This window comes from Mustelus asterias, chromosome 7 (assembly GCF_964213995.1).
Source record: "Mustelus asterias chromosome 7, sMusAst1.hap1.1, whole genome shotgun sequence".
NCBI classification, from domain to species: Eukaryota; Metazoa; Chordata; class Chondrichthyes; order Carcharhiniformes; family Triakidae; genus Mustelus; species Mustelus asterias.
In genome coordinates, this window is record NC_135807.1 from 306,800 (window position 1) to 321,718 (window position 14,919).

Genomic DNA, 14,919 nt, shown 5'->3' on the forward strand with positions numbered 1-14,919 from the left:
AGTAGGGAAGGTGGTAAAAGAGGTGGAGGAGTAGCATTGTTAATCAAGGATAGTTTAACGGCTGCGGAAAGGCACTTCGAGGGGGATCTGCACACTGAGGTAATATGGGCTGAAGTTAGAAATAGGAAAGGAGCGGTCACGTTGTTAGGAGTTTTCTATAGGCCCCCAAATAGTAATAGAGATGTGGAGGAAGAAATTGCTAAGCAGATTATGGATATGTGTGGGGGTCACAGGGTAGTTGTCATGGGGGACTTTAACTTTCCAAATATTGATTGGAACCTTTATAGGTCGAATAGTTCGGATGGGGCAGTTTTTGTGCAGTGTGTGCAGGAGGGTTTCCTGACACAATATGTGGATAGGCTGACAAGAGGTGAGGCCAAATTCGACTTGGTACTGGGAAATGAACCGGGCCAAGTGTTAGATTTGGTTGTGGGAGAGCACTTTGGAGATAGTGACCACAATTCGGTGTCTTTCATTATTGCAATGGAGAGGGATAGGGCCGTACGGCAGGGCAAGGTTTATAATTGGGGGGAGGGGTAATTATGATGGGATTAGGCAGGAATTAGGGAGCATAAGATGGGAACAGAAACTGTCAGGGAAAGGCACAAATGAAAAGTGGAGCTTGTTCAAGGAACAAATACTGGGTGTCCTTGATAGGTATGTCCCTGTCAGGCAGGGAGGAAATGGCCGAGTGAGGGAACCATGGTTCACAAAAGAGGGTGAATGCCTTGTCAAGAGGAAAAAGGAAGCGTACGTAAGGATGAGAAAACAAGGTTCAGTTGGGTCACTTGAGGGGTACAAGGTCGCAAGGAATAAGCTAAGAAAAGGGCTTAGGAGAGCTAGGAGGGGGCATGAGAAGTCCTTGGTGGGTCGGATCAAGGAAAACCCCAAGGCTTTTTACTCTGATGTGAGAAATAAAAGAATGACCAGGGTGAGGTTAGGGCCGGTCAAGGACAGTAGTGGGAACTTGTGTATGGAGTCAGAAGAGATAGGAGAGGCGATGAATGGATACTTTTCTTCAGTGTTCACCAAGGAGAGGGGTCATGTTTTTGAGGATTAGAGTGTGATACAGGCTGAAAGGCTGGAGGAGGTAGATGTTCTGAGGGAAGATGTATTAACAATTTTGAAAAACCTGAGGGTCGATAAGTCACCTGGGCCAGATGGGATATATCCTAGGATTCTTTGGGAGGCAAGGGATGAGATTGCAGAGCCTTTGGCTTTGATCTTTGGGTCCTCACTGTCCACGGGGATAGTGTCAGAGGACTGGAGAGTGGCAAATGTTGTTCCTCTGTTCAAGAAAGGAATTAGGAATGACCCTGGCAATTATAGGCCGGTTAGTCTTACTTCGATGGTTGGTAAGTTAATGGAAAAGGTCCTGAGGGATAGGGTATATGACCATTTGGAAAGATGCAGCTTAATCTGGGATAGTCAACACGGATTCGTGAAGGGCAAGTCTTGCCTCACAAATTTGATTGAATTCTTTGAGGAGGTAACTAAGTGTGTAGATGAAGGTAGAGCAGTTGATGTCGTATACATGGTTTTTAGGAAGGCATTTGGTAAGGTTCCCCATGGACGGCTCATGAAGAAAGTAAGGAGGTGTGGGATTGAGGGAAATTTGGCCGATTGGATAAGTAACCGGCTGCCTGATCGAAGACAGAGGGTGGTGGTGGATGGAAAATTTTCAGACTGGAGACCAGTTACCAGCGGTGTACCACAGGGATCAGTGCTGGGTCCTCTGCTATTTGTGATTCTTATCAATGACTTGGAGGAGGGGGCTGAAGGGTGGATCAGTAAATTTGCTGATGACACCAAGATTGGTGGAGTAGTGGATGAGGTGGAGGGCTGTTGTAGCCTGCAAAGTGACATTGACAGGATGCAGAGCTGGGCTGAAAAATGGCAGATGGAGTTTCACCCTGATAAGTGCAAGGTGATTCATTTTGGTAGGACAAATTTGAATGCGGATTACAGGGCAACGGCAGGGTTCTGAGGAATGTGGAGGAACAGAGAGATCTTGGGGTTCATATCCACAGATCTCTGAAGGTTGCCACGCAAGTGGATAGAGCCGTGAAGAAGGCCTATAGTGTGTTCGCTTTTATTAACAGGGAGGATGTGTTTAAGAGCCGTGGGGTTATGCTGCAACTGTACAGGACCTTGGTGAGACCACATTTGGAATATTGTGTGCAGTTCTGGTCACCTCACTATAAATAGGATGTGGAAGCATTGGAGAGAGTGCAGAGGAGATTTACCAGGATGATAGATAGATAGATAGATACCCGACAGTGCAGAAAGAGGCCCTTCGGCCCATCGAGTCTGCACCGACCACAATCCCTCCCAGGCCCTATCCCCATATCCCACCCACTAATCCCTCTAACCTAGACATCTCAGGACTCGAAGGGGCAATTTTAGCATGGCCAATCAACCTAACCTGCACATCTTTGGACGGTGGGAGGAAACCGGAGCACCCGGAGGAAACCCACGCAGACACGAGGAGAATGTGCAAACTCCACAGAGACAGTGACCCAAGCCAGGAATCGAACCCAGGTCCCTGGAGCTGTGAAGCAGCAGTGCTAACCACTGTGCTACCGTGCCGCCCTGGTTTGGAGGGTAGGTCTTATGAGGAAAGGTTGAGGGAGCTCGGGCTTTTCTCTTTAGAGCAGAGGAGGATGAGAGGTGACTTAATAGAGGTTTATAAGATGATGAGGGGGATAGATAGAGTAGACGTTCAGAGACTATTTCCTCGGGTGGATGTAGCTGTTACTCGGGGGCATAACTATAAGGTTCATGGTGGGAGATATAGGAAGGATGTCCGAGGTAGGTTCTTTACGCAGAGAGTGGTTGGGGTGTGGAATGGACTGCCTGCAGTGATAGTGGAGTCAGACATTTTAGGAACATTTAAGCGGTTATTGGATAGCACATGGAGCACACCAGGATGATAGGGAGTGGGATAGCTTGATCTTGGTTTCGGACAAAGCTCGGCACAACACCGTGGGCTGAAGGGCCTGTTCTGTGCTGTACTGTTCTATGTTCTATGTTCTATCTTTTCCCAAAGGTAGAGGAGTCTAAATAATGCTGGAGGGCATAGGTTTAAGGTGAGAGGGGAGAGATACAAAAGTGTCCAGAGGGGCAATGTTTTCACACAGAGGGTGGTGAGTGTCTGGAACAATCTGCCAGAGGTAGAACATAGAACATAGAAAAACTACAGCACAAACAGGCCCTTCGGCCCACAAGTTGTGCCGAACACATCCCTACCTTCCAGACCTACCTATAACCCTCCATCCTATTAGATCCTATGAGAGGACACAGGTTTAAGGTGCTGGGGGGTAGGTACAGAGGAGATATCAGGGGTAAGTTTTTCACTCAGAGGGTGGTGGGTGAGTGGAATCGGCTGACGTCGGTGGTGGTGGAGGCAAACTCGTTGGGGTCTTTTAAGAGACTTCTGGATGAGTACATGGGATTTAATGGGATTGAGGGCTATAGATAGGCCTAGAGGTGGGGATGTGATCGGCGCAACCTGTGGGCCGAAGGGCCTGTTTGTGCTGTGGCTTTCTATGTTCTATGTTCTATGTTCTATCCCCTGTACTCATCCAGGAGTCTCTTAAAAGACCCTATTGAGTTCGCCTCCATCACCACTGACGGCAGCCGATTCCACTCGCCCACCACCCTCTGTGTGAAAAACCTACCCCTAACATCTCCCCTGTACCTATCCCCCAGCACCTTAAACCTGTGTCCTCTCGTAGCAGACATTTCCACCCTGGGAAAAAGCCTCTGAGAGTCCACCCGATCTATGCCTCTCAACATCTTATACACCTCTATTAGGTCTCCTCTCATCCTTCGTCTCTCCAAGGAGAAAAGACCGAGCTCCCTCAGCCTATCCTCATAAGGCATGCCACTCAATCCAGGCAACATCCTTGTAAATCTCCTCTGCACCCTTTCAATCTTTTCCACATCCTTCCTGTAATGAGGCGACCAGAACTGAGCACAGTACTCCAAGTGGGGTCTGACGAGGGTCTTATATAGCTGCATCATTATCCCCGGACTCCTAAACTCAATCCCTTGGTTGATGAAGGCCAGCACACCATACGCCTTCTTAACCACCTCCTCCACCTGCGGGGCTGATTTCAGAGTCCTATGGACCCGGACCCCATGGTCCTTCTGATCCTCTACAGTACTCAGAGTCTTTCCCTTTAGGTAGTAGTAGAGGCGGGTACAATTTTGTCTTTTAAAAAGCATTTAGATAGTTACATGGGTACGAAGGGTATAGAGGGAAATGGGCCAAATGCGGGCAATTGGGATTGGCTTAGGGGTTTTTAAAAAAGAAGGGCTGCATGGACAAGTTGAGCCAAAGGGCCTTTTTCCCTGCTGTAAATCTCTTTGACCTCTCTGACCTATGACATTGCTGTGGCTCTGGAGTGACATGTAGGCCAGACCGGTTAAAGACGGCAGATTTCCTCCCCTGAAGAACATGAGTGAACCAGATGGGTTTCTCCATCAGTCGACAGTGGTTTCATGGTCATCCTTCCTGAGACTAGTTTTCTATCCCAGGTTGATGAATTGAATATAAATTCCACCAGCTGGTGGTGGGATTTGAACCCAGGCCTCCAGATCATTCGCCTGGGTCTTTGGATTACTAGCCCACTGCCATTCGCACTGCCCCTCGCTGGGGTTTGGGTGGTGATTTTGGGGTTCACTGTACTGAACTGATTTAATGTGAGTCTTTTCTGATTGGTTGGTGTGATTGTGCCTCGTGTTTTGGGCAGGTCCTTTCGCTGGGAGCAGATGTTTTGCCGGAATACAAACTCCAAGCTCCTCGCATCCACAAATGGACGATTCTACACTACAGCCCCTTCAAAGCGGTCTGGGATTGGCTGATTCTGCTATTGGTCATTTACACAGCTATCTTCACTCCGTATTCAGCTGCTTTCCTGTTGAATGATCAGGATGAGGTGAAGAGGCGAGACTGTGGCTATTCCTGCAACCCACTGAACGTGGTGGATCTGATTGTGGACATCATGTTTATCATTGACATTCTCATCAACTTCCGCACCACCTATGTGAACAATAACGATGAAGTGGTCAGCCATCCTGGCAAAATTGCCATCCATTACTTCAAAGGCTGGTTCCTCATTGATATGGTGGCTGCAATTCCCTTTGATCTGCTCATTTTCCGTTCTGGCTCTGATGAGGTGAGAATTGGCAGAAAATAGATTCCAGGATTTAGGCCACTCGGCCCCTCGAGCCTTCTGTACCAAACAATACGATCAGGACTGATCTGATTGTTGCTTCAACTCCACTTTCCTTCCCCCACTCCCGCGACACGCCCCCTCTGATATCAATCAGAGATCTATCCAACTCAGAGTCATTGTTTTCGTGTTTCCGGGATCCTTAAGGGGGAGGGGGACCAGCCCCAAGTTGTGGTTCACATAGGCACTCAAGACATAGGTAGGAAAAGGGATGGGGATGTAAGGCAGAAATTCAGGGAGTTAGGGTGGAAGCTTAGAGCTAAAACAAACAAAGTTGTTATCTCAGGTTTGTTACCCGTGCCACGTGATAGTGAGGAGAGGAATAGGGAGAGAGAGCTGTTGAACACGTGGTTACAGGGATGGTGCAGGAGGGAGGGTTTCAGATACCTGGATAATTGAGGCTCTTTCTGGGGTAGGTGGGACCTCTACAAACAGGATGGTCTGCACTTGAACCAGAGGGGTACCAATATCTTGGGGGGACAATTTGCTAATGCTCTTCGGGAGGGTTTAAACTAATTCAGCAGGGGGGTGGGTACCTGAATTGTAGCTCCGGTGTACAGGAGGTTGAGAGTAGTGAGGTCATGGATGAGGTTTCAGAGTCGCAGGAGTGTACCGGCAGGCAGGAAGGTGGTTTGAAGTGTGCATACTTCAACACCAGGAGCATCCGGAATAAGGTGGGTGAACTTGCAGCATGGGTTGGTACCTGGGACTTCGATGTTGTGGCCATCTCGGAGACATGGATAGAGCAGGGACAGGAATGGTTGTTGCAGGTTTCGGGGTTTAGATGTTTCAGTAAGTGCAGGGAAGGTGGTAAAAGAGGGGGAGGTGTGGCATTGTTAGTCAAGATGTGGAGATGCCGGCGTTGGACTGGGGTAAACACAGTAAGAGTTTTAACAACACCAGGTTAAAGTCCAACAGGTATATTTGGTAGCAAATGCCATCTTTGAGTCATCATTGTCTACTGGAACAGTAAGAAGTTTAACAACACCAGGTTAAAGTCCAACAGGTTTATTTGGTAGCACAAGCCACACAAGCTTTCGAGGCTCTGAGCCCCTTCTTCAGGTGAGTGGGAATTCTGTTCACAAACAGAACTTATAAAGACACAGACTCAATTTACATGAATAATGGTTGGAATGCGAATACTTACAACTAATCCAGTCTTTAAGAAACAAAACAATGGGAGTGGAGAGAGCATCAAGACAGGCTAAAAAGATGTGTATTGTCTCCAGACAAGACAGCCAGTGAAACTCTGCAGGTCCACGCAACTGTGGGAGTTACAAATAGTGTGACATAAACCCAATATCCCGGTTGAGGCCGTCCTTGTGTGTGCGGAACTTGGCTATCAGTTTCTGCTCAGCGACTCTGCGCTGTCGTGTGTCGCGAAGGCCGCCTTGGAGAACGCTTACCCGAATATCAGAGGCCGAATGCCCGTGACCGCTGAAGTGCTCCCCAACAGGAAGAGAACAGGTATGGTACATTGGGGAAACTATGCAGACGCTGCGACAACGGATGAATGAACACCGCTCGACAATCACCAGGCAAGACTGTTCTCTTCCTGTTGGGGAGCACTTCAGCAGTCACGGGCATTCGGCCTCTGATATTCGGGTAAGCGTTCTCCAAGGCGGCCTTCGCGACACACGACAGCGCAGAGTCGCTGAGCAGAAACTGATAGCCAAGTTCCGCACACACAAGGACGGCCTCAACCGGGATATTGGGTTTATGTCACACTATTTGTAACTCCCACAGTTGCGTGGACCTGCAGAGTTTCACTGGCTGTCTTGTCTGGAGACAATACACATCTTTTTAGCCTGTCTTGATGCTCTCTCCACTCCCATTGTTTTGTTTCTTAAAGACTGGATTAGTTGTAAGTATTCGCATTCCAACCATTATTCATGTAAATTGAGTCTGTGTCTTTATAAGTTCTGTTTGTGAACAGAATTCCCACTCACCTGAAGAAGGGGCTCAGAGCCTCGAAAGCTTGTGTGGCTTTTGCTACCAAATAAACCTGTTGGACTTTAACCTGGTGTTGTTAAACTTCTTACTGTGTTTACTCCAGTCCAACGCCGGCATCTCCACATACTGGAACAGTGCCAGAAGACTGGAGGATAGCAAATGTTGTCCCCTTGTTCAAAAAGGGGAGTAGGGACAACCCTGGTAATTATAGACCGGTGAGCCTTACTTCTGTTGTGGGCAAAGTATTGGAAAGGATTATAAGAGATAGGATTTATAATCACCGAGAAAGGAATAATTTGATTAGGGATAGTCAGCACGGTTTTGTGAAGGGTAGGTCGTGCCTCACAAACCTTATTGAGTTCTTTGAGAAGGTGACCAAAGAGGTGGATGAGGGTAAAGCGGTTGATGTGGTGTATATTGATTTCAGCAAAGCGTTTGATAAGGTTCCCCATGGTAAGCTTTTGCAGAAAATACGGACACATGGGATTGAGGGTGATTTAGTGGTTTGGATCAGGAATTGGCTAGCTGTAAGAAAACAGAGGGTGGTGGTTGATGGGAAATATTCATCCTGGAGTTCAGTTACTACTGGTGTACCGCAAGGATCTGTTTTAGGGCCACTGCTGTTTGTCATTTTTATCAATGACCTGGATGAGGGCGTGGAAGGATGGATTAGTAAATTTGCGGATGACACTAAAGTCGGTGGAGTTGTAGACAGTGCGGAGGGAAGTGGCAGGTTACCGAGGGACATAGATAAGCTGCAGAGCTGGGCTGAGAGGTGGCAAATGGAGTTTAATGTGGAAAAGTGTGAGGTGATTCACTTTGGAAGGAGTAACAGGAATACAGAGTACTGGGCTAATGGTAAGATACTTGGTAGTGTGGATGAACAGAGGGATCTGGGTGTCCATGTGCATAGATCCCTGAAAGTTGGCACCCAGGTTGATAGGGTTGTTAAGAAGGCGTACGGTGTGTTAGCTTTTATTGGTCGAGGGATTGAGTTTCGGAGCCAGGAGGTCATGCTGCAACTGTACAAAACTCTGGTGCGGCCGCACTTGGAGTATTGCGTACAGTTCTGGTCGCCGTATTATAGGAAGGATGTGGAAGTGTTGGAAAGGGTGCAGAGGAGATTTACCAGGATGTTGCCTGGTATGGTGGGAAAATTGTATGAGGAAAGGCTGAGGGGCTTGAGGTTGTTTTCGTTAGAGAGAAGAAGGTTAAGAGGTGACTTAATAGAGGCATACAAGATGATCAGAGGATTAGGTAGGGTGGATAGTGAGAGCCTTTTTCCTCGGATGGTGATGGCTAACATGAGGAGACATAGCTTTAAATTGAGGGGTGAGAGATATAGGACAGATGTTAGAAGTAGGTTCTTTACTCAGAGAGTAGTAAAGGCGTGGAATGCCCTGCCTGCAGCAGTAGTGGACTCATCAACATTAAGAGCATTCAAATGGTTATTGGATAAACATATGGATGATATTGGAATAGTGTAGGTTAGAGGGGCTTTAGATTGGTTTCACTGGTCGGCGCAACATCGAGGGCCGAAGGGCCTGTACTGCGCTGTAATGTTCTATGTTCTATGCTCTATTAGCTTTTGGAGCCCTGCTCCTTCGTCAGATGGAGTGGAAATCTGCAGATATCCACTCCATCTGACGAAGGAGCAGGGCTCCGTAAGCTCATAGCATTTGCTACCAAACAAACCTGTTGGACTTTAACCTGGTGTTGTTAAAACTCTTACATTGTTAGTCAAGGACAGTATTACAGTGGCAGAAAAGGCATTTGATGAGGACTCGTCTACTGAGGTAGTTTGGGCTGAGGTTAGAAACAGGAAAGGAGAGGTCACCCTGTTGGGAGTTTTCTATAGGCCTCCGAAAAGTTCCAGAGATGTAGACGAAAGGATTGCAAAGATGATTCTGGATAGGAGCGAAAGTAACAGGGTAGTTGTTATGGGGGACTTTAACTTTACAAATATTGACTGGAAAAGCTATAGTTCGAGGACTTTAGATGGGTCAGTTTTTGTCCAATGTGTGCAGGAGGGTTTCCTGACGCAGTATGTAGATAGGCCAACAAGAGGCGAGGCCACATTGGATTTGGTACTGGGTAATGAACCAGACCAGGTGTTAGATTTGGAGGTAGGTGAGCACTTTGGTGATAGTGACCACAATTCGGTTACGTTTACTTTAGCAATGGAAAAGGATAGGTATATACCGAAGGGCAAGAGTTATAGCTGGGGGAAAGGAAATTATGATGCGATTCGGCGAGATTTAGGATGCATAGGATGGGGAAGGAAACTGCAGGGGATGGGCACAATTGAAATGTGGAGCGTGTCCTTGATAAGTACGTACCTGTCAGGCAGGGAGGAAGTGGTCGAGCGAGGGAACCGTGATTTACTAAAGAAGTTGAATCTTTTGTGAAGAGGAAGAAGGAGACTTATGTAAAGATGAGACGTGAAGGCACAGTTGGGGCGCTTGAGATGGATGAGGATAAAGCGGTTGATGTGGTGTATATGGATTTCAGTAAAGCGTTTGATAAGATTCCCCACGGTAAGCTATTGCAGAAGATACTGAGGCAGGGGATTGAGGGTGATTTAGTGGTTTGGATCAGGAATTGGCTAGCTGTAAGAAAACAGAGGGTGGTGGTTGATGGGAAATGTTCATCCTGGAGTTCAGTTACTAGTGGTGTACCGCAAGGATCTGTTTTGGGGCCACTGCTGTTTGTCATTTTTATAAATGACCTGGATGAGGGCGTAGAAGGATGGGTTAGTAAATTTGCGGATGACACTAAAGTCGGTGGAGTTGTAGACAGTGCGGAGGGAAGTGGCAGGTTACAGAGGGACATAGATAAGCTGCAGAGCTGGGCTGAGAGGTGGCAAAATGGAGTTTAATGCGAAAAAGTGTGAGGTGATTCACTTTGGAAGGAGTAACAGGAATACAGAGTACTGGGCTAATGGTAAGATACTTGGTAGTGTGGATGAACAGAGAGATCTCGGTGTCCATGTGCATAGATCCCTGAAAGTTGGCACCCAGGTTGATAGGGTTGCTAAGAAGGCATACGGAGTGTTAGCTTTTATTGGTAGAGGGATTGAGTTTCGGAGCCAGGAGGTCATGTTGCAGCTGTACAAAACTCTGGTGCGGCCGCACTTGGAGTATTGCGTACAGTTCTGGTCGCCGCATTATAGGAAGGATGTGGAAGCATTGGAAAGGGTGCAGAGGAGATTTACTGGGATGTTGCCTGGTATGGTGGGAAGGTCTTATGAGGAAAGGCTGAGGGACTTGAGGTTGTTTTCGTTAGAGAGAAGAAGGTTAAGAGGTGACTTAATAGAGGCATACAAGATGATCAGAGGATTAAATAGGGTGGATAGTGAGAGCCTTTTTCCTCAGATGGTGATGGCTAGCACGAGGGGACATAACTTTAAATTGAGGGGTGAGAGATATAGGACAGATGTCAGAGGTAGGTTCTTCACTCAGAGAGTAGTAAGGGTGTGGAATGCCCTGCCTGCAACAGTCGTGGACTCGCCAACATTAAAGGCATTTAAATGGTCAGTGGATAAACATATGGATGATATTGGAATAGTGTAGATTAGAGGGGCTTTAGATTGGTTACACTGGTCGGTGCAACATCGAGGGCCGAAGGGCCTGTACTGCGCTGGAATGTTCTATGTTCTATGGTGGTTCTATGTTCTATGGTGGTCACACCAGGGCCACGGGAGGAGGCCAAGTGGGTGACGGCCAGGAAGGGTAAGGCTAGGGTGGTTGAGAGCACCCCGGTGGATTTGCCCCTGCACAACAAGTACTCCTGCTTGAGTACTGCTGGGGGGGACAGCCCGCCTGGGGGAAGCAGCAGTGGCCGTGTCTCCGCAGTGGAGTCCAGCCCTGTAACTCAGAGGGCTAAGGAAAAGAGGAGGAAGGCGGTATTAATCGGGGACTCGATGGTGAAGGGGACAGACAGGCGTTTCTGCGGAGGTAGGCGGGATTCTCGTATGGTGGTCTGCCTCCCTGGGGCCGGGATCCAGGATGTCGCTAGTCGCGTCCCGGAAATCCTGAAGTGGGAGGGAGAGGAGCCTGAGGTAGCGGTACATATTGGTACCGCTGATGTGGGTAGGAAGGGAGAAGGGGTCATGAAAAGGGAGTACAGGGAATTAGGGAGACAGCTGAGAAAGAGGAAAGCAAAGGTAGTAATCTCAGGATTACTGCCTGTGCCACGGGAAGGTGAGGGCAGGAATGGAGTGAGGTGGAGGATGAATGTGTGGCTGAGGGACTGGTGCAGGGGGCAGGGATTCAGGTTCCTGGACCATTGGGACCTCTTTAGGGGCAGGGGTGATCTGTATACAAAAAACGGGTGGAACTTGAATCACACGGGGACCAATATCCTGGCCGGTAGGTTGGCTAAGGCTACTGGGGAGAATTTAAACTAGATAGGTTGGGGGGAAGGGAGCTAGAAGAGTTGACTAGGATCAAGGAACTAATTGATGGGGGGGAGGATGCAGGGGTAAGGGGAATTACAAAATTAATGGTAGAGGAGAGGGTGCAAGTGAATGAAGGCGGTAATTTAGATAAGGGAGTAGAGGGAGAGGGTGTTCGCGACTCATCAAAGCGGGTCCAGATAAAAGCTGGAATAAGGACACTTTGCCTGAATGCACGAAGCATTCGGAACAAGGTGAATGAGTTGATGGTGCAAATCAGCACAAGTGGGTACGATCTAGTGGCCATTACAGAAACGTGGCTGAAAGGTGACCAGGACTGGGAGATGAATATCCAGGGGTATCAGGCGTTTAGGAAGAATAGACAGGAAGGAAAAGGTGGTGGGGTCGCGCTATTAATAAGAGATAATATCAGGGTAGTACTGAGGGATGACATAGGCTCTGAGGAACAAAACGTGGAATCATTATGGGTAGAGATGAGGAATAGTAGAGGGAGAAAGACACTAGTAGGTGTGGTATATAGGCCCCCAAATAATAATGTTGAGGTAGGGAAGGCTGTAAACAAGCAGATAAGGGATGCGTGTAAAAACGGAACGGCAATAATCATGGGGGACTTCAACATGCACATTGACTGGCAGACTCAAGTCGGTAAGGGTGGAATGGAGGAAGAGTTCTTAGAATGCTGTCGGGATAGTTTCCTTGAACAGCATGTTACGGAACCGACGAGGGAACGAGCTATTTTGGATCTGGTATTGTGTAACGAGGTAGGTAGAATTAAGGATCTTATTGTGAAGGACCCTCTTGGGTCTAGTGACCACAATATGGTCGAATTTCTGATTCAGATGGAAGAGGAGAAAGTTTGGTCTCAAACCAGTGTCCTCTGTTTGAACAGAGGGAAATATGATAGGATGAGGGATGAATTGGCTAAGGTAGACTGGGAGAGCAGGCTGGCAGGTAGGATAGCTGAGGAACAGTGGAGGATTTTTAAGGAGATCCTTTTCAGTTCTCAGCAAAAATATATTCCAGCAAAAAACAAGGATTGTAAGAAAAGGGAGAACCAGCCGTGGATAACGAAGGAAATAAAGGAGAGTATTAAAATAAAAACAGCTGCGTACAGAGTGGCCAAAAATAGTGGAGAAACAAGTGATTGGGAAAAACTTAAGAAACAACAAAGAGAGACTAAGAAAGCGATAAAGAAAGGAAGGATAGACTATGAAGCTAGGCTAGCAATTAATATAAAAAATGATAGTAAAAGTTTTTATAAATATATAAAAAGGAATAGAGTGGCTAGAGTGAATGTTGGACCCTTGGAGGACGAGAGGGGGGAGTTAATAGTGGGAAATGAGGATATGGCTGAGTCTTTAAATAAGTTTTTTGTGTCGGTCTTCACGGTGGAGGACACAAATAGTTTGCCAAATATTAACGATAGAGGGTTGGCAGCAGGAGAAATACTTAATACAATTAATGTTACCAGAGAGGCAGTGCTGGGTAGACTAATGGGACTGAAGGTGGACAAGTCCCCGGGTCCGGATGGAATGCATCCCAGGGTATTGAAAGAAATGTCAGAGGTAATAGTGGATGCGTTAGTGATTATTTATCAAAACTCGTTGCATTCTGGGGTAGTGCCGGTTGATTGGAAAACGGCTAATGTTACGCCGCTGTTTAAAAAAGGAAGGAGACAAAAGGCGGGTAACTATAGGCCGGTCAGCTTAACGTCTGTAGTAGGGAAAATGCTGGAATCCATTATTAAAGAGGAGATAGCAGGGCATCTGGATAGAAATGGTTCGATCAATCAGACGCAGCATGGATTCATGAGGGGAAAGTCGTGCTTGACGAACATGTTGGATTTTTATGAAGATGTGACTAGGGCGGTTGATGGAGGAGAACCGGTGGATGCGGTGTTTTTGGATTTCCAAAAGGCGTTTGATAAGGTGCCCCATAAAAGGCTGCTGAAGAAGATTAGGGCACACGGAGTTGGGGGTAGTGTGTTAAAGTGGATTGGGGACTGGCTATCTGACAGGAAGCAAAGAGTCGGAATAAATGGGTGTTTTTCCGGTTGGAGGAAGGTAACTAGTGGCGTGCCGCAGGGATCGGTACTCGGGCCGCAACTGTTTACCATTTATATAGATGATCTGGAGGAGGGGACGGAGTGTAGGGTAACGAAGTTTGCAGACGACACAAAGATAAGTGGAAAAGTGAATCGTGTGGAGGACGGAGAAGATCTGCAGAGAGATTTGGACAGGCTGAGTGAGTGGGCGAGGATATGGCAAATGGAGTATAACGTTGATAAATGCGAGGTTATACACTTTGGAGGAAATAATAACAAATGGGATTACTATCTCAATGGAAACAAATTAAAACATGCTACCGTGCAAAGGGACCTGGGGGTCCTTGTGCATGAGACGCAAAAGCCCAGTCTGCAGGTACAACAGGTGATCAAGAAGGCAAATGGGATGTTGGCCTATATTGCGAGGGGGATAGAATATAAAAGCAGGGATGTCTTGATGCACCTGTACAGGGCATTGGTGAGGCCGCAGCTGGAATACTGTGTGCAGTATTGGTCCCCTTATATGAGGAAGGATATATTGGCATTGGAGGGAGTGCAGAGAAGGTTCACCAGGTTGATACCGGAGATGAGGGGTTTGGATTATGAGGAGAGGCTGAGGAGATTGGGTTTGTACTCGTTGGAGTTTAGAAGGATGAGGGGGGATCTTATGGAGACTTATAAGATAATGCGGGGGCTGGATAGAGTGGAGGCGGAGAGATTCTTTCCACTTAGTAAGGAAGTTAAAACTAGAGGACACAGCCTCAAAATAAAGGGGGGTCGGTTTAAGACAGAGTTGAGGAGGAACTTCTTCTCCCAGAGGGTGGTGAATCTCTGGAATTCTCTGCCCACTGAGGTGATGGAGGCTACCTCGCTGAATATGTTTAAAGCGCGGATGGATGGATTCCTGAGCGGTAAGGGAATTAAGGGTTATGGGGATCAGGCGGGTAAGTGGTACTGATCCACGTCAGATCAGCCATGATCTTATTGAATGGCGGGGCAGGCTCGAGGGGCTAGATGGCCTACTCCTGCTCCTATTTCTTATGTTCTTATGTTCTTATGTTCTATTGACACTGCCCTTGGTTCTCTCTGGGAAGAGAGTTCCTCATCTTGCTATAGAGGGAATGCAGCGAAGGTTTACCAGGCTGATTCCCGGGATGGCAGGTTTGTCATATGAGGAGACACTAAGTCAGTTGGGATTATATTCACTGGAGTTTAGAAGAGTGAGAGGGGATCTCATGGAAACTTATAAAATTCTAACAGGGTTA

The 14,919-nt window shown here is 47.4% G+C and overlaps 1 protein-coding gene across 1 annotated transcript in view; it reads left to right on the forward strand.

Moving 5' to 3' along the window:
* Positions 1 to 14,919, forward strand: part of LOC144496028 (voltage-gated inwardly rectifying potassium channel KCNH7-like) — a 124,591-nt gene that overhangs the window by 78,573 nt on the left and 31,099 nt on the right. Inside the window, exon 4 of the mRNA XM_078216980.1 lies at positions 4,758 to 5,183. Within this exon, the coding sequence (XP_078073106.1) occupies positions 4,758 to 5,183 (426 nt within the window). The remainder of the gene's footprint in view (positions 1 to 4,757; positions 5,184 to 14,919) is intronic.